At 38.1% G+C, this 25,735-nt stretch overlaps 3 protein-coding genes and 1 non-coding gene across 5 annotated transcripts; 2 read left to right on the forward strand and 2 right to left on the reverse strand.

Moving 5' to 3' along the window:
- The first annotated feature begins 270 nt into the window (after positions 1-270).
- Positions 271-900, forward strand: LOC110907503 (60S ribosomal protein L4). Its single transcript, XM_022152478.1, has one exon. It carries the CDS (start codon positions 271-273, stop codon positions 898-900), a length of 630 nt encoding a protein of 209 aa, XP_022008170.1.
- Positions 901-1,303: 403 nt separating this feature from the next.
- LOC110904069 (high affinity nitrate transporter 2.7) lies at positions 1,304-5,618 on the forward strand. Its single transcript, XM_022149873.2, has 3 exons — positions 1,304-2,100; positions 2,752-3,127; positions 5,156-5,618. Exons 1-3 carry the CDS (start codon positions 1,335-1,337, stop codon positions 5,388-5,390), a joined length of 1,377 nt encoding a protein of 458 aa, XP_022005565.1. The 5' UTR covers positions 1,304-1,334; the 3' UTR covers positions 5,391-5,618.
- Positions 5,619-5,761: 143 nt separating this feature from the next.
- TRNAE-CUC lies at positions 5,762-5,834 on the reverse strand. The gene has a single exon. It is a non-coding gene; the product is annotated as a tRNA-Glu (tRNA).
- Positions 5,835-6,277: 443 nt separating this feature from the next.
- On the reverse strand, positions 6,278-14,692 carry LOC110904070 (zinc finger CCCH domain-containing protein 41). Of its 2 annotated transcripts, XM_022149875.2 has the most exons (7): positions 14,485-14,692; positions 12,853-12,952; positions 10,429-11,152; positions 8,818-9,879; positions 7,698-8,024; positions 6,691-7,175; positions 6,278-6,489 (listed from the first exon to the last, which is right to left on the reverse strand). In XM_022149875.2, the coding sequence occupies exons 3-6, from the start codon at positions 11,080-11,082 to the stop codon at positions 6,771-6,773; spliced, it is 2,448 nt and encodes an 815-aa protein (XP_022005567.1). In that variant the 5' UTR covers positions 11,083-11,152; positions 12,853-12,952; positions 14,485-14,692; the 3' UTR covers positions 6,278-6,489; positions 6,691-6,770. The 2 variants fall into 2 exon arrangements, with proteins under 2 accessions (XP_022005567.1, XP_022005566.1); XM_022149874.2 differs by lacking the exon at positions 12,853-12,952.
- Positions 14,693-25,735: the final 11,043 nt, after the last annotated feature.

Below are 25,735 nucleotides of genomic sequence, written 5' to 3' on the forward strand. Positions count from 1 at the left end.
TCTCAAACCTTTTAAATCTGGGTCCCTGTGGTTTCAATTTTATTGTCATTTTAGTCCAAAATTCAAAAAACCCCTTATTTGACTGTTGCAAGCTGTCTATTTTGTCTTTTTGTTCAGGGGCAATTTTGTCCATCTGATTTTAATATAACATATTAATAATTAATAAACTAAATTAATTATATATAATTCCTTTATACCCTTAATTCTCATTTCACCACCTCCACTATCGCAGTCTCAAAACCAAACCCTACACACTTGCAACCCACTGCAATGGCCGTCGCCGCCCGCCCACTCGTCTCCGTCCAGCCACTCAAATCCGACATGGCCACCGACGGACACCGGATCGAGACTGTTCTAGAGCTGCTGTTGGTGATTAGTGATACCGTTGAAGGTGTTGAGAAGACGAAGAGTGCGATCAACGTGTTGAAGCATATTGGAGCTTATTCTGATGCTGAAAAAGCTAAGGACTCTTCTAGAAGTCGTCCTGGAAAGGGGAAGATGGGGAACAGGAGGTATATTAACCGAAAAGGACCGTTGATTGTGTGCGGAACTGAAGGTGCTAAGTCAGTTAAGGCTTTTAGGAACAATCCTAGAGTTGAGATTTGCAACGTTGAGAGGTTGAATTTGCTGAAATTGGCTCCTGGAGGTCATCTTGGAAGGTTTGTGATCTGGACGAAATCGGCGTTTGAGAAGTTGGATTCGATTTATGGATCGTTTGAAAATAAGAGTGAGAAGAAGAAGGGTTATGTGTTGCCCAGGGCTAAGATGGTGAATGCTGATTTGGCTAGGATTATTAATTCAGATGAGGTACAGTCGGTTGTGAGTCCGATTAAGATGGAGGTGAAGAGGGCTCCGATGAAGAATAATCCTTTGAAGAATTTGAACATTATATATAATTAATTTAGTTTATTAATTATTAATATGTTATATTAAAATCAGATGGACAAAATTGCCCTTGAACACAAAGACAAAATAGGCAGCTTGCAACAGTCAAATAATGGGAGTTTTGAATTTTGGACTAAAATGACAATAAAAGTGAAACCACAGGGACCCAGATTTAAAAAGTTTGAGATTTGGACTAAAATGGCAAAAGTATCCAAACCACATGGACCAAAATGACAGTTTACTCTTTTAGAAAAAATGAAAACACTTATAATATGTGTATAGGTTTTGAAAAGACATCTAGTTTTTTTTTTAGAAAAAATGAAACACTTGTAATATGTTTGTTTATTTTTTTTTTCTACATATAATGATAAATTGGCCAAATAATTTTTTTTCCCTTCACTACCTATAAATACTTAGCCGGCTTACCCCATGCTTATCTTCCTCCGACAATGGAACCTCAAAAGTTCTCAATTGCAGTGGACTCCGATCACAAAGCCACCGAATTCCGGCCACTTTCCCTCTCCTCACCGCACATGCGGGCGTTCCACCTTGCATGGCTCTCTCTCTTCACCTGCTTCTTCTCCACCTTCTCCATCCCTCCCCTCCTCCCCATCATCCGTCAAGACCTTCATCTCTCCCCTTCCGACGTCGGCACCGCCGGAATTGCTGCTTTCGCTGGCTCGATCATTTCCCGCCTCGCCATGGGCCCCGCCTGCGACGTGTTCGGCCCGCGCCTCGCCTCCGCCACTCTCTCTCTCGCCACCGCCCCCATCCTCCTCTCCGCCACATTCATCTCCACTCCATTACACTTCATCTTACTTCGTTTCTTCGTCGGGTTCTCCCTGGCGAACTTTGTCGCGAACCAGTTCTGGATGAGCTCTATGTTTTCCAGATGCACCGTTGGACTGGCCAACGGTGTAGCTGCTGGGTGGGCCAATGTGGGGTCGGGCCTCAGCCAGTTAGTTATGCCCTTTATCTTTTCAGTACTAAATACATATTTTGATCTAACGCAGTCTGTCAGCTGGCGGACTGCATTAGTAGTTCCAGCTGTATTTCAGGCAATGATGGCAATTATGGTCTTGGCCTACGGTCAGGAACTACCGGATGGCAGCTATAGAAATATTAAAAAGCGTGAAAAAAACTCGAAAGATGATACCATCGACTCGAAAGATGATGCTATCGGTGTGTTTCTCAACGGGATAAAGAATTATAGAGGTAGCATTAACCGAGTTTATTATCTATTTATTTCTAGCCACGTTTGCAGTATGCAAATATAATGTATATATGTGTGGACGCTTGGGGACCAAAAGTGAAAGTGCACTAATTTTAACGTTATTTTATTAATTTCGTGAAAATAGCGCTAAAAGAGAGGATGGTTAATCATGAATCATGTGGTGGCGTTGTTAGCCGAAAGACAAAAGGGTACATGCTCTAATCGGCCTTTGTCCCGATTGTTGAGTGTTATGTGTCTTGTATCCAAGGCTTGATGCAAAATTACTATCGAGTTGCAGGTCTCACCGGAAGCAACCTCTTTATTCCTACGAGGTAGAGATAAAGTTGTCTACATCTAACCGTCCTCATACCCTATCTTAGCTTTGCTAATGATGGGATTTATTGAGTATGATGATGATTACATATTATATTTATTATTGTTATTATTATGATTATTTTATTTGATTTATCCTTCGGTTATTGACTTTTTGTCATTATTATTATTATTATTATTATTATTATTATTATTATTATTATTATTATTATTATTAATCGGTCAGTTTTATTATTATGTTTTTTATAGATTTGCTTTTCAGTTATTCAATACAAAGAAAAATATTATTCATCAATACAGCTCGTTTGAATTTATTTCAGGTTGGGTTTTGGGTTTAACGTATGGATACTGTTTCGGAGTGGAGCTCACCATGGATAACATAATCGCGGAGTATTTTTACGATAGATTTGGAGTAAACTTGGAGACCGCTGGGGTGATAGCGGCGAGCTTCGGGTTTGCAAATTGGGTGTCACGGCCGACAGGAGGGATTGTTTCGGACAAGTTAGGGAAGAGGTTTGGGATGAGAGGGAGGTTGTGGGGGTTGTGGGTGGTGCAAACGGTGGCTGGGGTGATGTGTTTATGGTTGGGTGAAGTTAAGTCCTTGTGGGGTTCGATTGCGGTGATGTGTGGTTTCTCATTTTTTGTTCAAGCAGCGTCGGGCCTTACGTTTGGGGTTGTCCCATTTGTTTCCAAAAGGTAATTAATTCTTACGTGACGTATATATGGTTCATACGTGCTATATATGAAAGAGAAGTCTGATTAAAGTCATAGACTGACATGTTTGGAATCTTTTTGTAAGCATGTTCACCTTTGTAGTTAGTTAAGTCTTTAAATAATTTCACTAAGATTGCGTAACTAAATATAACAAGTGGTGGGGATAAAGAAACTAAAAAGCGAGTAGTTACATAGGTGACAAATAGTGAGTTGTTGAATATCGATGTCTAAATGCTATAACGGTTTATGTATGTGTGTAACTATGTATTTGTTATGTATTTGTATAAAAGTGTTCGATTAAATACATAAATATGTTTGACCGGTGAAAACCGTTTAATATTATACATATAACTTAGCTTATATTATTAGAGTAAAGATCAAATATAAAGTATTTTATCGTACAAAAAGTACGAATGACATGGAAGTAAAAACACACTGGTATTTTCGTAATTATTTTAATTGTTATTACCCTACAAGATCAAAATTACCTTACAAGATCGTTTATAGAGTAATTATGATACCCTACAAAATTACCTAACAATATCAAAATTACCCTATAAGATTATTTTACAAAATGAGCCTACAAGATCATTTGTAGAGTAATTTTGATAATTATCCCATGAGTAAAATAATTATGAAATAGTCAGTGCGTTTTTTACCTTTTCAACTTCATTCATACGTTTTGTACGATAAAATAGTTTGATTTTGATCTTTTGTCTATATTCTTATGCCACCAAAAACAAATAAAGAAAAGGTAGTGTTGTATCAAATACTTCAACTCGAACTGCGTGGCCTAACAACACTATTTTTTTCTTCCCTACTCTTTCGTGTACGCATGATGCACCCTAGCATATATTTGATTTTGTTATATGCAAAATTTAATTGGTTACTGAAAAATTGTTTAAAAATAATATAAAAGAGATAATTTATTAAGAATTACTAATAACAATACAACAGTTCTCAAATACGTCACAATGGTGTATTTGTTAATAAAAACCAAAAAATATTTATTAATAAAATTATTACAACAGATTTAGCGCTTCTCATTTGGACTTTCTGTCTCACACACACACAAAGATCGGATCAAATTGAAAGTGTTTTTTTACAGGCAAAGCATAAAAAGTGTTTTGGGTCATTGATCTCCTTATTTAAATCAAGTTCTATATATTTTTTTAAACTTTTATATATTTTACCATTTAAAAAAAACAATTATACCATAATACGAGATTTTAGTACAATAATATTGCTATATTTAAAAAAAAGAGTTAATTACTGTTTTAGTCCCTGTGGTTTGTCAAAAATCACTATTTTAGTCCATTAGTTTAAAAATTGCGATTTCAGTCCCTGTGGTTTCACTTTCGTAACCATTTCAGTCCCTGTGGTTTCACTTTCGTAACCATTTCAATCCATTATTCTGTTAAGTACAGGGACTGAAATGGTTACAAGGTGGACTGAAATGGTTATGAAAGTGAAACCACGGGGACTGAAATCGCAATTTTTAAACTAATCGATTGAAATAGTGATTTTTAACAAACCACAGGGACTAAAACTGTAATTAAATCTAAAAATAACGATGTATATTGGGTGTTCATAACTTCATATAACATTACAATAATGTTACAACGATGTTCAAGTAGTCGAGCTCTGACGTATAAAGGAACATACATTTATAATGGGGCATTCAAACCATTACAATGATATCTTTAAAAGCACTTGTAATGTAACTAAAGAGTATGTTTGGCCCTAAAATGCATGTCATATTTTGTATACATGTATTAATGGTTGTTCACTTATTCATTTTGACATGAGCATATTATAAATTTATAACCAATTACTTGTAAAGTAACTAAAGAGTATGTTTGGCCCTAAAATGCATGTCATATTTTGTATACATGTATTAATGGTTGTTCACTTATTCATTTTGACATGAGCATATTATTAATTTATAACCAATATTTTCAAGAACAAATCCACAGAATTGAACATGTGCATGTTTAATTGCTGATGCAGATCAATGGGAGTGATATCAGGAATGACTGGGAGTGGAGGTACAGTGGGAGCTGTGGTGACACAATTGCTACTATTTTCAGGGTCCACCAAATTTTCAACCCAAACTGGAATTTCACTCATGGGTGTCATGATGATTACATCAACTCTTTCACTTACCACCATCTACTTCCCTCAATGGGGTGGCATGTTATGTGGCCCTTCTTCTGAACACCAACATTGCCAATTGCTCGCCTGAGATCCCTTGCCTAACCATAATCGGCTCAGTCAATACAAGTATACAACCAATTGGCAAACGTAAAGTTTCCACAAATCGACACGAGTTGGCGGAGTTTAGTATAAAAACATGGAAGGAAGAACAATGACAACCTTATAGGAAATAGGTAGAATTTGTATGGTTTTAGATATATTCTTATAATGATATCAGATTTGGTTGCTCAAGTAATTCTTGAGATAATTCTTTTTAGTTGTTCAAGTAACATTTTTTATTTTCACAACGGTGATAAAATAATTATAAAAAATGCAGGAAATTAGTGATAATAAAAGTTAAGTAGCTACATAAAAACAAAAAAAATGTAAAAAGAGTCACTAAATTTTGTTAAAAAATATTTCCGTTGCCGGGACTTGAACCCGGGTCTCTCGGGTGAGAGCCGAGTATCCTAACCAACTAGACTACAACGGAATGGCTGTAAGGCACCTTTGTAATATTTACTTATCCGCATATGAGTATTATAATTTAGAACACATCAAGCTGTTTTTGATATCTGAGTTTAGTCTTTATCAAAGAAGACTGTAAAGATTTCAATAACCCATGTGTACGATCAGTGGCATTTGAGAGTGGTGCAAATTACATCGCACCCATGGAGATTCACGAAGATGGTTTGTAGTTTTAAAACCACGCCTATGCAAGGTTGTATTCATGGACCACTGAACCATAGCTGTATTCATATGTCATTTCACACATTAATTGTATGAAGATACAAATTGTCAAGTGTCAACCAACTCACCCTTAAACAAATTCAAGGACAATCAGACTCGTTAAAGTGCCAATCAACACTTTGTAGTGAATACCATCACATATTTAATCTCATCGACGGTATTGAAAAAGAAAGAAGAGAACTTAAATGACAAATAAGGGGCTAACCAAGGTTTTTTAATCAATAAAAGAACAAAATAAGACTCTAAAAGGTTCCAAGTACAAAACAATTACAAAAAAATGTCCCAGTTTCAACAACAAAAAGTATAGCCGAGCCGCTGAAATCCAAGTGGCTTCTACACTGCTGCAGCTTGCAGCAACCACCGGTCAAGATTATGATTCTCCGGCATAGGGTATTCAACTGAAAATGTCAAACGGGTGACTATTATACACATTTTCATGCATAATCGTTCAACAACACATCTCAAGCAATGAAAGTACAAGGTTCTGATTAAGATAAGTAATATTTAAATTTATTTAAAGGTTGTTTAATAGATGTAGACACGATTATCCCAAACTCAAGAACTAAAACAAGATCAAGTAATTGCTAAACTTGACATACCATTTGTCTCGCTGTACATCTCTGACAATTAAGCCATCCTCAACAAATCAAAACAAGGTTTACTAGCGACAAAAAACAATTTAACTCGCGTTGTTACTTTCATCTGTTTCCATCAATACTAATTCTTTTTCAACGTCCTTCTGTTCAAGCTTTTCAGCTTCTTCATCTCCAGATTTCTGAGAATCGGTTTTCGGGATTTCAACCACAGGCTCAACAGAAGCATCTGAATTTCCTTTAGGAGTAGATGGAGTTTCACCATTTTTACCATGGTTACTAGATTTTAACCATGAAAACTGTAAGTTGTGACCATTCAAACATTTACCATTTGAAAATGCCTTTTCAGCTGATTGTCGGGTTGTGAAGTATACATAAGCTGAATATTTAACGTTTCCAGAGTCATTTTTGCTATCGGCAGGCTCTAGATCATCTAATTCCACCTTAGAAAGATCACCGAACTGTGAAAAGTGTTCCTTCAAAACTGCAACCTGAATAACCGCATACATGAACATAAGCAATCCAACAAAAAAAACTGGGTCAAAAGATTAGGGTTGGGTTCATTTCAGAACTCTAAATAATTACAGAACTTTTAGAATTCCTAATAAACAATCTTTTTATTTATATAATTTATATTTAGGGTACTTTTATCATTCATTATATGTATTTTTATGATTACATACATGTTAAAGAGTAGTTTTATACTTTTTATATGTAATTTTATGAATACACATATGTAAACTAGATTTTTTTACATATATGTAATTAGTTATTACACACATATGTATATATAATTTGGTTATTGCTTATTACACATATGTAAATTACTCTTAACATGTATGTAATCATAAAAATACACGTAATAAATGACAAAAGTACCCTAAATATAAAAAAATATATATATATAAATGATTGTTTGTTAGGAATTCTGAAAGTTCTGCAATTATTTAGAGTTCTGAAATGATTCCAACCCTAAAAGATAATAGTAATAACAATAACAATAATATGCTTACATTGGCAAGATCAACTGGCAGAGATGAAATTATCTTAAATGCAGTGGGACGATTGTCGAGTTTGAACCGATTGGTAGCAACTGACGGACCAACATGTGGCAATGGGCGTAGTGATGGTTTCAACGCTGGTGCTTCTTGTACTACAACCACAGCCGTCGATTTGGATCTTTGTGGCACAGCAGATTCCATAGATTTTTTACCATTACCTATCACTTCAGCTCCCGGTGAAGATAAAATGGTTTCAGCTTTTACAGAATCAGCTACAATTCCTACTTTCTGTTTTTTCGCCACCTGTTCAGGTTCTACGTCTCCTTTTGAAGCTGTAGCCTGCAGACAAAAGAAATTATGCATTTAGGGTTGCAAACAAACTGAATGAACACGAACAAGGCCTTATTCGTGTTCGTTCATTAAGAAATGAACATGTTCATGAACGGTTCACGAACGCTTACCAAACGGGATTTCTTGTTCATGTTCGTTCATTAAGCAAATGAACATGTTCATGATCAATTGATGAACGTAAACGAACGCAAATGAATACAAAAATGTTCATGAACATAAATGAACACGAACAAATGTTATATACACATTTTTAAAATAAAATATGCATTTTTATCAGAAAGATTACGTAGAATCCACCAAATAAATATCTACTTAACATAACTATTTGAACATAGTTGACGTAATTATCATAAACCTAATCAACGCAAAAATTAAGAAGTTTGTCAAGCTTTAACACAAACTTAAAATGAAATGGTCAAATAAGGGATGTTGGCGGAGGCGTATGGTATAACTATGATTTCAAATTTATAAAATAAAATATAACATAAAAAACCTTTAAATGAACGGACACAAATGAACAAAAACGAGCGAACATAAATGAACACATTACGGAACGTTCACAAACATAAACGAACGAACACAGCCTTCATTCATGTTCGTTTGTTTAACTTATCAAACGAAATTTCTTGTTCGTGTTTGTTTATTTAATTAACGAACGAACATAAACGAACTTCCCGCTGAACAGTTCACAAACTGTTCACTGAACATTCGGTTCGTTTACAACCCTATATGCATTGCTTCATAAAGTGATTCATTAATACAAGACAAAATAGGTGTTTACCTGTTTCGCAAGTTTGTCTAACTTGCGGCGAAAGTCATTTCTCTTCTGATCAAGCATTTCTTGTTTTTTGCGAAGCTCTTCCTTCAAAACCTCTAAATTCTCAAGCTTCTTTTGTGAAGGTGGAGGTGGTTTTGGAGTTTTGGCAACCACGGGCTTTGGGTGATCAGAAGCAGGGGCAATTATGTCATTATGTGAAGATGAAACTGGCGTGCCACGTGGTGGCACAGGTGGTATGTTATAGCCACTGATTGTTCCGTTAACTGGAATGTTATCACGATTAGCCCAAAATAGTTTAATAAAGCGATTACCCATCACAGCATCAGGTGCCGTTAAAGCAGCTTCTGCTTCTTCTCTTTTGGAAAACTGAACAAAAGCTCGTTCACTATTTAAAGGAATACGGATATCAATCACTTCACCAAACTTGTGAAAATGTGAAATTAGGGTTTCCCTTCGGTTCTGTTGTAGTGGAACACCGTTCACAAATAACGTACATTGTGCCTTTTGAGATGGCTTACGCACAATTTTTTCATTTCCACTTTGCATTTTCAGAGATGAGTTTGCATTGTCTTGTTTATTATTTAATGCCCCCTGTTTTTCAATTAAAGAACTTGCTTTAGAAACCATATTTCCTCGCATTTCGGTTTTGCCTTTTGTACTGTTAATGTTAACTCTTCCTGTTGCGGTCCGATCACTTTTGACCACATGTTCATCAGAGTCATCAAGTGGGCCAACACGATGATCTGCAGATGGGATCGGATCCAACAAAGACCCACTTTCCTTTATGTTAGACTGACTTGTCGATTGCAATGCAGGTGCTGTTTGAGAATTATTGCCCCATAGAGGCTGGTCAGGATCATAAAAGTCAGAACCGATACCGTCAGCTGAACCAATGAATGCTTCATTTAAACCTGACCCACTAGAACCCACTCCACGTTTGCCAGTTTTTCCATGTGATGGTTTGAATGAATTCGTTGAGGTACCAGAAGCAGGTAAAGGTACCGGTGGTACTGCGGACGTATTTGCATTTTGAAGTGATACCGGGAGATTAAACTGTGAAAGGCTCTGTAAGTTGTGAAATAACCAAAGAAATAACAAAAAAATCAGATATGATTTTTAAAAAGATAATATTTCATTTTGAGTAAAATGCCATTTTCGTCCCTGACGTTTGGCCAGTTTTGCGACTTTTCATCCAAAGGTTTGTTTTTTCACATCTGGATCCAAAAGGATTAAAATCTTTTCCCTTTTCATCCGGCCCGTTAACTCCATCCATATTTCTCCGTTAAGTCAGGGGTATTTTCGCCTTTTTTGTTAACTTAAAGGGCAATTCAGTCTTTTGAATACTTGTACATTATGCTAAATGCTTGTACGTAAGATGAAAAAGACTGAATTGCCCTTAAAATTAACAAAAAAGACGATAATACCCCTGAATTAATGGAGAAAAAAGGATGGAGTTAACGAACCGGATGGAAACGGCAAGATTTCAAACCTTTTGGATCCAGATGCGAAAAACAAACATTTGGACGAAAGTCGCAAAACCGGACAAACTCAAGGACGAAAATGGCATTTTACAATTTCATTTTTTTCAATCTATGCATTTGGAATGTATCATACCTGAACATCTTCAACAACAATACGGTTAACACCATGCTCCATCGGACACATGTCACCTCTAAGACAAAAACCTTGTTCCTCAAAATCTCTACATCGCTGACGTGGAAGTCCCATACCCATATTCATAGAAGGATTAAGAGATCTATAAGCTCCTTGTAAACCAAGAGGATGTAACGGGTCCAGACCACCATTTGGTAACCCTGGAACCATCGCAAACGCACCCCAGGATGGACCATACGCATTCGAAACAGTTGGTAAACCGCGCCCACCAAACATACCAGGACCGGGACCCATCTGAGAAGCAATATCATGTTGGTTCCAAACACCTCTACCCCTGATTGAACCAAAGTCCCCCCTAATCCTTTGGTTCAAATCCGAATGTCTTCTGTTGTTTTTCCATGGTTCACTGGACTGAGAGCCAGATTCCTTGTAAATATGGCCGTTTTCGAAAGATCTGTTTCCCCGTTTATATGGTTTAGCATATACTTGTTCAGCAGCTTCTCTTTCTTGTGATTGAGATCTTGCATCGTCTCTTCTACGGTGTTTATGGTTGCGATCGTCATCGTCATCATCACTGATTTCTTTCTCATCGGGATTGCTTTCAGATATGGAAGGTAAGTGAGCTGGTTCTTGATCTGAAGCTTTAAGCTCCATTTACTAATTATGATGAAGGAAAGTTGAAGATACTTTATGGCTGGCAAGTTGTAATAGTTACTAGTAGAACCTGAAATATTTTAAAGGACACCATAATTGTTCATTATATTCAGAAGTGGCAAATCATAAGGAAGTTATGCCTGAAGTTGAATGGGCCGTTGAGAATAAAATGTTTCCTACGAAGCTTGTTGAATTGTTGATTTGACAAACAATATGTATGTGAAGTAATAACTCGAATAGAAGCATGTGACAATGAGAATAACGAATTCGTTATTTTATTCATATCTTTTATTACAGAGCGCTATAGCAAATAGTGTAGCACTCATGTGTCGCTATTTGATCTTGGTATAAAATAGCAGGATTTTAGTTTTTTTTTGTTTTTTTTGCTTTAATATAAGTAGCAGGGTTTTATAGGTATAAAATAGCAGGATTTTAGGTTTTTTGTTAAGCATACATATAAAACAGCGTATAAAACAGCTTATTTGGATATAATATACATATAAAATATTTCTCAATTTTCTCCTAGTGTGTCGCTAAACATAGAATAGTGCCCGCTATTTCATCGATATCGCTACGTGGCATGTAGGTAGCTTGTCGCAATCTTCCGCTATTAATAACTACGATTGAATGTAACTGAGTATTATGATGATGAGATAAGTAGTTAGATATCTTAAAGTTGATTTTGTAAATAAAGAAAATTGGGAAGTGTGGAAGTTTCTAATGGTGTTTCTTGTTTACTATAAAATGCATGAAGAAGACCAACGAAATAGTAGAAACGTTTCTTCTTGGATCAATTTAATAATTTATGTTGGGTCATAGCACAGTTGCATTTTCTCTTGATTTCCTTGAAGAGGGTTAAGGCCCAAGCTTCACAACAAAAGGAAAAAAAAAAAAAAAAAAAAACAATGGTCAACAGTGTTTGATTTGTATTGAGTTAACTTTTAGAAACTAAATTAAAGTAATAAATCTTGTTTAACAACTTAATTTTTTTTCCTTCAACAAAAAGACCAACTGGTCTGCTTATGTACAAAAATTGTTTTATGATTTTACTCATAAGAAAATCTAAATGATTTAAAAAAACACTCGAATGGATTATTTTAGTTAGGGATTGGTATAAAAGTGTGATGTGTAGCCAATAAACTGAATTGACTGTTCGGATGCTATAAAGATATGGATTTGGCTAAACAAGTAGTTTTATAAGTATAATCTCATAAGTCAAATAACACAAAAAAATATTTATACATTTGGAAAGTGTGAATACTCATAATAAATTATGCACGAAAACTTCATGTTATTTGATTGAACTAACATGTGAAGATTTCTATACCACAAGTTATGGTTCGTAAATTGTGGCACGTGTAAAATTCAGCCAATCAACTAGGATCCCTGTATAGAAAACACTACTATATAGTATATTGTATAGAAATTGATCGTCAAATGTCATGGTTATAGGATTTTTAAATACTATAAAACTCAGAAAACTTATATTTACCAATTAACATAAGAAAACATTTATATATATAATATATGGAACGTGTAAATACTCATAATTAAATTGCACGAACATTTAACTGATGAACTAAAATGTGAGATTTCTATATGCCAAGTTATGGTTCATTAATGAACTAACACGTGTTAGAAACTCAACCATTCGATTAGGATCTCTATATAGAAAACATTAGTGTGTTGTATGAAAATGATAGTAAAATGTTACGGTTATATGATGTGTGAAAGGTAAAGAGCTAACAACTGATAGAGTAAAGGACTTACATAGAAGAGGACTAACAGTTCCCAATGAGAAAAAAAGTTTAAGGTTAGGGTTGAAATACATGCTCCCGTGTCATGTTAGATATTTAATAATTGTTCATACCTAAAAAAATTCAAATAATAAAGATATGAATGTTTATAGAACTTAATTGATTGTATATATGCTTATAGATTTTTGTAAGCCACTAATGTTATCAGCACAAAGCAAGGCATAAGTCGGGCAAAGAAAGTTTCCACGTTCAGGCAAAATAAGTTTCCACGTTTGGGTAAAGTACGCCCCTGTGTTTGGCCAAAGCAAGTCCCCGTGCCGCTTATGTGGCAAAACATAAAACATTATAAAGGTTATGATTGCTTTATTATGATAATTGTCCGTTTTAAATAAATACAATTGGCATGCTATTTTGAAAGTGGAAACTTTGTGTACGATTAAAACTATAGACTTGCCAACGTAAGATGACCTCAAGAGTGTACGTGACCTCTAGGAGCAAGGGTAAGGATTTGAAACATTAGAGGCATCGAGAGGCTTTTCTAAAGAGAAAAGTTTAAGAGATTTCCTTTATAGTTAAAGTTAAACTCACTTGTTTTAAGAGGTAACTTTCTAGTGAAAATTAGCGACAGATGTATAGAGTCTTGTGTGATAGTATTAGCTTACTGGAGTTAGGAGATAACTTTCTATTGGACTACTGTGAGACCTAAATATTTTAAGAACTAAAAAGTGAGATTTACATTGTAGCAAGCTGTGCAAGTTGAGGAGGATATGTGCCTATGTGAACATGTGAAGGACTAGATTTAAAAAAAAAAAAAAAAAAAAAAACTGGAGACATTTGTGATAATATTAGGGTCTCTAAACAAACAATAAAATAATTTAACAGCAACATTTAAGCCAGAACATCTCTAACATACATTTCGAGTTACGACCAGAGAGAATAGGATGCAACTAACATAAGAAAATAATCTGTGAGAATTTAGGAAATTGGAACTTGGCTAAGCAAATAGTTCAGTCAAAAAACATCAAAGGACGCTATCCGTATACGATAACCTTGAATCTGTGATTGTATCATCTCTTTGTCAATTTCTGGTTCCAAATTTCAACATAATTTAGGATCTTGCTCTCCATCATCAGATGGTATTATACAATATTAACATTACGAAATTCCATTAAGTTCCTAGGTTCAAAACTCTCTAGAGGGAGAGAAAGAGGTAGAACAATACTCATGGAAGACAAATGATAGCATGAAAAAAATTTCGGTCTCTTCTTCAATAACTATCTACAAACTTAATTTCCGAACATTAAACACGAAAAGGAAGCCCTAAACAGTTCTCAAAGAGATCAAACAGTAGAAGCAAATACACATAGCCAACTGCTGTGTCATCACACTCTATAAAAAACATCATCGATGAAGCAGATAAGTCATATCACACAGTCTACATTGAAATATTTCGGTCTACACGATGTTCAGCAATATTACACAACCAAAAACTAACAAACTACAAAGCATCTTATGCGGCAATTTCAATCAATACGATCAAATCAACGGATCGCATAGGGTTCCAAATCAATCAACAATCATGTATATTAACCGTAACAATTTTAACCTAATAACATGAAATTAACAGAAGTTGAAAGAGACTAACCTCGGTCTAACGATTTCGCTAATTAGGGTTACGATTCTGTGCGTGATTGATATATATTAAAGCGTTCTGAGCTCCAGTTTGTGTAAAATTGTCGAAGCTATTGTTGTTAAAGTTGTGTATGTATATCGTCTTCTCTCCTCGCCAAATTCTGCAGTTTCTCTCTCTAGGACGGAGGAGGAAAGGTTTTACAGATATGAAAGGGAAAGGAAGAGAAGGCTAAAATGAAATGAGCACTTCAAGCCCTCGTACTTTGTAGTATGTACGTTTCTGGTATCAACGTTGGGAAATTGTACTTTGACCCCTCTTACTTTGCAATATATTTGTTTTATCTCTGAAATTTAACGTAATTACAGATTTGGTCCCGTTTGTCACATTTATGTTTTCTGTTTTATATAAAAGAGAAACCCGAAGCTAGAAACTAGAAAGTATCATCAATCAAAGCATCAGGTTCCTAAGGGGACATCCTAATGGTATACTTCACAATAGGGATGAGCTCGGTACCGAAAGTACAGATCTTTAAAATGGTCAAAAATGGTTACATGTACCTGTACCTGTATAGAAAGTGCTCGGTACGGTACGGTACAATACAATATTTGAAGGTAAATCAAGCCAAAATATTGGTATCGTACCGAACCTAAAGTTCCAATCCCGAAAAAGCGCCAAAAGTGGGTATTGAATTGGTACCGGAAATGTCTCGGTAAAGTACGGTTCAGTACCTGGTACCAAATGCTCGTCCTTACTCTACAACCAAAAAAATTGAAAATTTAAATTCTATAACGTGCGGGTTGTGTCGTGGTTATCTAAGAACGAAATATTTGTTCTAGAAAATATAAATAGTATATTTGTATTAAAAATCTAGGAATTGTTATTGTTGTTAAAAAGTGAAAACATAAAACGGGTCATCATAGATCTAGCTGGCCCATTGTTATTGTTGTTAAAAAGTGAAAACATAAAACGGGTCATCATAGATCTAGCTGGCCCATATAAAAGGACCATGAGGTTAATCGGCGTCAGATCTTTTAAGCCCAACTTACGTGTTTTGGCCCACTTTATTAGTCCATTTAAAGACTTCTGCTCTGGTTAACGATACCATGTAGTTTTGAGCCCAACTCGACATGTATTTGGCCCACTCTCCAAGTCCATTTAAACACCTATGCTCCAACGATACCATGTCAGCTTTATGCGGTAGTCATAATTAAAAAATTGTAATACATATATATAATTTTTTAAAACAGCAAACTTCACACCCACTAATTTTACTTATAAATCTACACTAATGCTAAAAACCCTTTTATAATTAAAACATTTTGGTATAAAAGATATGTATATAGCTCAAGCCTTCTTTTATCATCCTTCCAACACTTGCTTTGAATACTAGTAACTAGTAAGATAACAAATCATATAGTTTTCAAATCATGCAGTTTTATTTTTAAAAATATAAACTTCTATCGGCAAGTTTTATCTTCTTAAAAACATTTTATTTACTGTATATTGTATATTTGTAAAGAAAAACTAGTTAATAAAATCAATTAAAGAGCGACTGGTTTACCCCACGACCCACACATCTCATATTCTCGTTAAGTTATTCTATGAATGAAAATTCAGCTTACTTTTGTTAGTTCAATTCATAAATTTTTAAGTTGTAAAGTGACCAAAAGTTGTGTGATTAAAAAAAGGTACATTTTTGGTGGGTTGTTCTGGTTTTGCGAAGTACAAGATTGTGAGAAGACTATATATAGCATATTCATTCATTCATTCAATATCTACAAACCAGATGAGCGTAATAGTGGTTGCCGTGTATTGGATTAAATGGGCGGCAGAGGGAATAGTGTAAGGCAGCTGTCTGTCACTCCCCTATTGGTCCAACAAATTTACGATTTTATCTCGCTTTAAAATTACGATTTTGCATTCAGTTCAAAATTATGCTTTTGTCGCCACTTAAAAATAAATTTACGCTTTTACTCCCAGTTAAATATTTCAATTTTGCCCCCGGTTTAAAATTACGATTTTGCCCCGTTCAATTTACAGTTTTCCATTAGTTTTTTCCCCTTAAAATTACGATTTTGACATCAGTTCAAAATTATGTTTTTTACCCCCACTTAAAAATAAATTTACGCTTTTGCTCCCAGCTAAAAATTTCAATTTTGCCATCGGTTCAAAATTACGATTTTGGCCCATATAAATTTATAGTTTTGCCATTAGTTTTTTTTTCTCACAGCCAAGTTACGATTTTGCGTTCAACTTAAATTTACATTTTGTCCATCGTTTTTGTTTGTTTTGCTGGTGAAATTACAATTTTGCCCCCAGTGTAAAATTACAGTCATGCCGGCAGCTGCCTGGCACTCCCCCGTTGGTCCATTTAATTTAAGATTTTATCCCTGAATTAAAATTATGATTCGCCCTCAGTTAAAAATTACGTTTTCCCCGTCGTTTTTGTTTTTTTACAGTTTTGCCCTGAGCCCAAAATTACGGTCTTACCATCGTTTTTTTTTTCCTAACAAAATTATAGTAGTCTTTTTTTAATTGACTGAGAATTATTCAACCATCGCCCCGCAACGCGGGCGGGGCATCAACTAATAAATAATACATATATGATATATCGATCTATAAGACCACGTAGTGGTAAGGGTGAATAATGTCCCCACCCTTAGGCGTTTTCTGTCATGTGGGAGTATAGTGAGCAAGGAGCATTATTGGACGTTTTTCTAAAATGAGTGTAGTGGGGATGTGGGTATTATGTTAAAAGGGTGTAAACAATTAAATAAAATAAAAAACTAACAAAAAAAGTATTGGTCAAACCCTAAAGAAGATAGCTCTGATTGGCCTAAACATTGTCCCCATAGCGTTATTTAAACAACGCCAAAACAACAAATTCATCCAAACACGCCCTAGGGGGTGGTGGGGCGACGTATTTAGGCGTTTTCTGGCGAAAAAAAACTCCCCATTGGGCACGACTACGGGTGGCCTAATATATGTAGATCTTTAATAACTACATTAAACATAAAAACAACAAAATTTAAATTCTTATATCTGCAATAATGTAAATAAATTCTTAAATCTATAAGAAAATATAAACAAGATTATACTGAAATTAACTTCAAAAAATCTGTAATTCCTAGTACTTCTGACTACTAAAATTGCAAAATAAAATAATACTAGTTTTTTTGACGTCACGCGTTGTGGTGAAACCGAATAAATGATAATGTAAAACAAACGTGATTTGAAAATACAACATTTTGTTTAGAAAGTCAAACCATTAGAACGATTTAGTTTATTATCGTACCGTTTTATGACACCAAATAAATACTTTATTTAGAGTACAACTTCGTTTTTAACAAACAAAATTTCAGAGAGAAATCAAACACAACTACGTACTTAAGTTTTTAGAAAAAAATTATAAATGTAAATTATTAAAGAAGTACCAAATTAATCAATAAATTAATATACGTTCTAAAAAAATAATTATTAAAAAAATGGTATAGGAAATATATGATTTTCAAAAGAGAAAAAATTTAAAATATGTTATTAAAAGTAAATATAATAACAAACTATTATAAATATATTAAATAAAAGATCAACAAAAAACTATATATTGTTATAAAAATAAAATTATTATTCATCGTACTTCGTCAACAGATACCAAATAAATACTTTATTTATAGTACAACTTCGTTTTTAACAAAAAGAATGACAGATCAAGCAAAACTACATGTAGTTAAGTTCTTAGAAAAAAATATTATAAATGTAAAATACGTGTAGTTAAGTTCTTAGAAAAAAATATTATAAATGTAAATTATTAAAGAAGTAACAAATTAATCGATAAATTAATATATTTTTTAAAAAAATAATTAAAAAATAATATAAGAAATATATGGTTTAAAAAAATCAAAAATATGTATTAAAAGTAAATATAATAACAAACTATTATAATATATTAAATATTATTATAAAAATAAAGTTACATATATTATTAAAAATTATTAAAAAAATAAGGTTACTATCTTATATATTTCTGTTGAAACAATGGTTAACACCAAGGATAACCAAGGGGGTCGTTTCACTTATGGGGTTCAACCTCTTCTCTTGCTCGTATCAAAGGCCCGAGATCTGCAAACAGTAAACACCGTTAGTCTCGTTAAGAGGGGAAAGGGAGGTTTTCCCTCTTAACCAGGCTCCGGCGTGAGAATAAGTACTGTTCCGAGATGAATAAAACAGTGTGTGTATAGAGTGAGTAAAGAGAGCCAAGATCCTTAACCTGAATGATGAAGGGTTCTATTTATAGCCGGAGGGTGAAGAAGGAGGAAGCAGCTGTGCCAGCTGTGGGTGTGCGCCAGCTGTCCGACCAAGGGGAATATCCTCTTGGTCTGCTCTGTCAGGGACGACGTAGTGGTACACGTGGCGTCCCTGCATTCGACGGTGTTGGGCACCTCGTACTGGTCATGTCAGTCCTGCTCCCTGGATTGTCGCAGACCCATGTGGCTTCCAGTGTATGGTGCCACGTATTGTCCTTGATGTTGGGCGAGGCATCTTTGGTGCCAGCCGGGTCTTATCCGGGTGTCTTCTGGAAGCTTCTAGAAGATCCAGATGGTGTGGATGCCTTGTGTGCACAAAAAGTGGTGTGGTCCCTGCCATGTAGGCAGGGAATTGGGACCATACCTCTTCAAGTCCCCCCAGTCCAGTGTGCCTTCTAGTTGAGTTGATCGTCTAGGAGGGATTCTGGACTTATGAGAGTTGTGGTTTTCATGCATCGCGTTGGAGTTGGTGAATATAAATTGAGCCGAGTTGACGCATGCTGCGTGGGTCTTGGCTTTTGAAAAAAGTGAGCCAAATGGACGCATGCCGCATGGGTTTTGGCCTTTTGAAAAAAGTGAGCCAAATGGACGCATGCCGCATGGGTTTTGGCCCTTTGAAAAAAGTGAGCCAAATGGACGCATGCCGCATGGGTTTTGGCCCTTTGAAAAAAGTGAGCCAAATGGACGCATGCCGCATGGGTTTTGGCCCTTTGAAAAAAGTGAGCCAAATGGACGCATGCCGCATGGGTTTTGGCCCTTTGAAAAAAGTGAGCCAAATGGACGCATGCCGCATGGGTTTTGGCCCTTTGAAAAAAGTGAGCCAAATGGACGCATGCCGCATGGGTTTTGGCCCTTTGAAAAAAGTGAGCCAAATGGACGCATGCCGCATGGGTTTTGGCCCTTTGAAAAAAGTGAGCCAAATGGACGCATGCCGCATGGGTTTTGGCCCTTTGAAAAAAGTGAGCCAAATGGACGCATGCCGCATGGGTTTTGGCCCTTTGAAAAAAGTGAGCCAAATGGACGCATGCCGCATGGGTTTTGGCCCTTTGAAAAAAGTGAGCCAAATGGACGCATGCCGCATGGGTTTTGGCCCTTTGAAAAAAGTGAGCCAAATGGACGCATGCCGCATGGGTTTTGGCCCTTTGAAAAAAGTGAGCCAAATGGACGCATGCCGCATGGGTTTTGGCCCTTTGCTTTCTTCTGTTGGAAGTTTGGTGGTTATGGGGAAACGTTTGGTGTGACCGTCTGACGTCCCTGTCTTTTCGGAGGTGAACAGTTGCTTTTGCAGTGACTTTCTGTCACATCAGCAGACCCTGTAGCCCATGCTTCCCGAAAAATGAGGCGGCGTCTTCTCTTTCTTCTGACGTGTCGGCCATCTATTGGTTACTTTTCCTGCCTCCTGACGTTCCACTATCTCTCGCATTTAATGCGATGAGTATAAATAGCAGAGCGGTTATTCACTTCCTCTTATCCTCGAAATTTCTAAGTGTGATTCTCTCTTTTTCTTCCTCCTTTGCTCTATCTTTCACCTTTTTTCAAGTCGTTTTCTTCTTGATTTTTATCATGGCCGATAAGAATCCTACTCAAAAGAAGAGGAAACATAAGAGTAGAGCGCCTCCTGGTCCTGACCAGGCCCAGATTAACTGGAAAGAGGATGAATTCCAGAACCTCGTTAGAGGACATAACTTTCGACCAGAGTGGGGGGCTCGATATCCTTCGTCTGGATCTACTGCACTGGATGCCCCCCCTGGTTTTATCACTTTATATGCTGCTTTTTTCCGGGAAGGCAATTTTAGGTTGCCCATTACTAAGTTTGTTGCTGACGTTCTGAGAGGTTATGGTCTTCATATTTCTCAGATAAATGCTATTGGGCTTCCCCGGATTACTCACTTCGAGTTTGTTTGCCGGTCTTATCGAGTTGAACCGACGTTTCCAATGTTCAACACTTTTTACAGTGTTTCGTATTCCAGTGGGTTCTACTCTTTCCAGGCTAGGATGGGGGTTGCTCAGGTGTGTTCGGTGCCAATAAAGGGCATTCATGATTGGAAACAAAAGTTTTTCTACATTCGTCGTGGTGTGATTCCGACGGATATGTCGTATAGGCATGTGGAACAAGGGGTCCCCAGGGTGGATGTTCTTCCCAACTATGGCGATCAAGACTGGTTTAAGAAGATAACTGCGAAGCCGACGGCTATTTCTCAACTGGATGAGATGGCTTTGGTTGGTGCAGGGATGAGCTTGTTGTGGGTTCCCAAACATCCGCTGGGTCAGCCTGCGTATAGCCATAAGGGCAAATGTATTGTTCTTTCATGTCTCGTCATTTGATTATTTCTCTTTATGCTTATTATGTGTCCTCATTTTTGTTTCCACTTTGCAGTTGGTTATAGTTTGTTGAATGCCTTGGATCCGAAATCAGCGGGTGCCATGGTTGAAGCTATCCAGGCTGATGGGAATCCAACATGGTTGGAGCAAATACATGACCGTTTTCTGCATCCTACCGATGCTAGTCTGAATGGATACGCCAATGAAGTTCTTGGTGAGGATGATGAGAACGATTTGATCGACTCTGGTCGAGAGGAAGTCGTTATCCTTTCTAGTGGGAGTTCTGACCGGGATGTTGAAGATCTAATATCTCATTCCGCGCGTGCAGGTACCGCGCCCGGTGGTGTTGCTGAGCCGGTACATGGGTTTGCTGAGGACGATGACGATGCGGAGGCATCTGTTGATCCGTCTGCCCAGTTGGAGACGAGGAAGAGGGCAAGGACGGAGAAATCTGTAAGAAGGGAAGGGAAGAAGGAGGGCGGAGCTGCTGGATCTTCTCGTAAGCAACCTTCTACTCTTCCTTATCTAGATTATGTGGTAGTGTCTGATACATTGTCTGGCCTAGGCCCTGGGGAGGTGCGTCAGGGGTCAGATCCTGATGATACAGCCACTTTAACTGAGCATATGAAGAAGAAGGCTCTTGATGATCATAAGCGTCATCTTGATGAACAAGCTGCTGCCCTTCTTGCGGCCAAGAAGGCCAAGCTTCAAAAGGATGCCCCCCCAGCCCCTTCTGAATCTGAGGTTGATTTGGGTGTATTTAGTGGAGGTCGAGGGAATTTGTTGGAGAAGATATTTGAGGCTTCTGCTTCCCGTCCTGGTAACTTAGTTTCTGTGTATGTTTTTGTCATCTTTCATTTTGTCTTTTTTGCTGATTGTAGTTTTATGGCAGAATCTAAGACTAGCACGAAACCGCGGCCAGTGGATATTTCTCAGATTACTCCACCTACCTCTCCTCCTTCGAGGACTGTTGGCTTGACCCCTCCTCGAGATGATGTTGATGTGACTGTGAAGGGCGGGGAAGGGTTTGAAGGTATATTTGAGGGAGGCGACGCTGCTGGTGGTGATGTTGGTGGTGATGCTGGTGGAGTTGATAAGGGTAAAGGTGTTGAAGTGGAGATGGAGTCTAGTGAGACTACTCCGCAACAAACCATTTACACAAAACGTCCTCCCGTTGAAGGTGGAGCCACTTCTGGCTTTGTGCGGAGTCCGCACTTTGAACAAAATCCTGGTGATTCCTGGGGTAACCCAGCTTGTGATAATATGCCGCACGTCCCCCGTTGGGGCCTTACTCAGGGCTCCCGCATGAATGATTTACAGAATTGTCAGGAGTTCTTCTCATTATCCCTTCCTCCTGCCGAGAGGATGTTTCAGAAAAACTGCAGTCGCTTTGCCCTTATAGATGATCATGTTACGGCTGGGGTTAACTTCTTTGCCACCTCTCAGGAGATTATTCGCGAGTGGCGTTCTATGGGAGAAGAAACTATGGCGTTTGAGGAGGCCAAGAAGGCATTTGCTGAAGAGAAGGAAAAATTTAACGCAGAGCAGAAGGGTCTGCAATGGCGGGTTACTGAGGCTGAGCGGAAATTTGAAGAGCAGAAACAGTTAAACGAGCAAAAACAAAAGGATTGGGAGTCGGCATGTGCTCGTACGAACGCGGAGATGCAGTCGCAGCGTGATGCTATTGTGCGGCTGTCCGGTGAAAAGACGGCTCTTGCGGAAGAGGCTCATCAAGCGCGTCTTGCTGCGGAGAAGAAGGAGAAGGAGTATATTGCGCGGATAGATAAGCTGGAGCTTCTTGTGCAAGGGAAGGCTTCGGAATGTGAGGCTGCTCAGCGTCTTCTTGATGAGAAGACGGCTGAGTGCCGTGCGTCTGAGCTCCTTGCTGAGGAAGCTTCAGCTGATAGTAGGTGGCTGCTATCTCGCGGTGTTCCATTGGTAATGTTCTTTGTCTGTTCTACTTCTGTCTTCCTTTATTTCTACTTTTGTGTAGTTATTTCTGCTATCTTATTCGACCTTGTTTTTCGTGCAGCTTGCTGATCGTATCTTGAATTCTCCTGAGCTTGCCCAATACATGTTTGAGTTGGGTGGGGCAGGCTATAATAGTGGCCGCAAGAATGGGTATGCTGAAGGCAGGTGTGCTGCTGCAAACAATGAGAAGGATTACAAGTTTGAGTTGTATAAGGCTGATTGCGATAATGCGTATGCGAAGAAACGGCGAGAGTTTGCAATGCTTGATTTTGCCGTAGTTAAGGCTGCTGGTAAGTTGGCCCTCAAAGCGGATGGGGTTGCTCTGTTGAAGAAGGCATTGGGAGAAGATGATGCTAGCGGTGCGGGTGGTGCTGGTCCCAGCCGCACTTAATTTGGGATTTCCGGCCTGCGTGCCGTGTACAGCCTTGTATGGGCTTGTAATGATGTTTCAAGACAATTTCTTACTTTGCACTTCTAGTGTTATGTACTTTGACGAATGTTTGTTATTCTGATTATGTTTATGCAGATTTTGAAATCGTCATAATATGTGCATGTTTTAATTACTTTGATTAGGTGTCACGAATGAATGATGGCGCTGACAGGTGATGTTGTGTTACTACAACGTTTTTATTCTGTCGTTTAAGTATGCGCGCTTGCATGTGATATACGAAGTGATCGAGTTGCAAGTTATTGTGTGAGCTCGGCTGGGATTGCAGCCTTGGGAGCATTACAATGTTTAGTTGCCTTGCTATCGATGTTTTCGTGTTTATGTGGGCACGAAGTTATGTTTTTTGGCGTTTTGTAGGCTTTGGTTGTGTTTCTGACCCGACTGTTCACTTGGTTGTGACGAGCCTTGGAGGTCTACAACGTTTCCTATGGTCGAGCCATTGATGTTTTCGTGTACGCCCAAAGTAATAAATGCAGTTGTGACAAAAAATTTGCATGAAATAAAGGTAGCCAAACACTTCTTGTATTAAGTAAATGTGTCGGCGATTCGCCCTATACGATTACATGTTTATATGTAGCATTTTCGTAACTGTTGGGCATTCCAGGTTCGTGGAACCTCTTTGTCGTTCATGGTGCGTAGCTTGTATGCTCCCTTGCCGAGGACCGCATCAATGATGTATGGGCCTTCCCATTTGGGAGCCAGTTTCCCTGGTTTTTCTGCGTTGGACGCTTCATTGTCCCTTAAGACATAATCGCCTGGGTTGAAGGTGCAGATCCGGACTCGGGAGTTGTAATATTTTTCAAGCTTTGATTTGTACTTGGCTTCATTGATTGCAGCCAGCTCCCTTCGTTCTTCTAGGAGGTCCAGGTCGATCCTCCTTTCTTCTTCGTTATTGATCAGATTCATGGAGAGCATTCTTGGAGATGGAAGCCCGATTTCTGCTGGGATCACAGCTTCGGACCCATAGACCAAGCTGAAGGGTGTTTCTCCATTGCTTGTTTTGGGCATTGTTCTATGGGCCCATAATATGCTTGGTAGCTCGTCGACCCACCCTCGTCTTTTTTCACCGAGCCTTGCTTTGATGCCATCGACGATGCTCTTGTTGACCGCTTCAACTTGACCATTCCCTTGCGGATGTGCGACCGACGAGAAGGTGTGTTCGATGTTTAGTTCCTTGAACCATCGTTCGAGATCATCTGCTGCAAAGTTTGTACCATTGTCGGTGATGATTCGGAGTGGCAGGCCGAAACGGCATATGATTTGTTCCCAGATAAATCGTTTAACGACTGCCGACGTGGTTGACGCAAGTGCTTTTGCTTCTACCCACTTGGTGAAGTAATCGACCGCGACGATGATAAACTTGACTGCCCCCGGAGCTTCTGGGAAGGGGCCCACCATGTCTATGCCCCATTGCTGAAAGGGCCATGCGGTTGTTACAGGCACCAACTCGTTTTTTGGACGCATGGTTTTTGGTGCATGCCGTTGGCAGCCGCTGCATTTCCTTAATTCTTTTACGGCATCGAGGTGCATTCCGGGCCAGTAGTACCCGGCGTTCATTACTTTAGCCACTACCATGCGTGGCCCGGCGTGGATGCCGCAGATGCCCTCATGTACTTCCCGGATCAGATAATTTGCGTCGTCGGCGTCAACACATCTCAGCAGAGGACCGAGATATGACTTTCGGTACAATATCCCATCCGCCATTTGATAATGTTCTGATTTATACTGGATTTTCCGTGCCTCGGCTTTATTTTCTGGGAGTATCCCGGACTGTAAGTACATGATGATGGGTGTCATCCATGACGTGGTTCCTGTTTGGATGACGCTGACTTCTCGGAGTGGCACAGACGGGTTACTTAAAACTTCTATTCGTACGTCTTTGGCTAGGTGCTGAAAACTTGTTGACGCAAGCTTGCTTAAGGCGTCTGCCGGCTTATTTTCGCTGCGGTTTATGTGGTGCACCTTGTAAGAATAGAAAGTTTGCAGCAACGTCTTTGCCTGGTTGAGATAGAGTGCCATTATGTCGCCCTTGGCTTCGTATTGACCGTTGATTTGGCCTGCCACTAGCATGGAGTCCACATGTGCCTCAATATGTCGGACTCCCATTTTGATTGCTAAGCGCAAGCCGGCCAGAAAGGCTTCATACTCTGCCTCGTTATTTGTGCTCTTGAAGTCTAGACGTATGGCGTAGGTGAACTCGTTTTTGTCTGGGCTCACT

The sequence above is a fragment of the Helianthus annuus genome, chromosome 14 (assembly GCF_002127325.2).
Source record: "Helianthus annuus cultivar XRQ/B chromosome 14, HanXRQr2.0-SUNRISE, whole genome shotgun sequence".
NCBI lineage: Eukaryota > Viridiplantae > Streptophyta > Magnoliopsida > Asterales > Asteraceae > Helianthus > Helianthus annuus.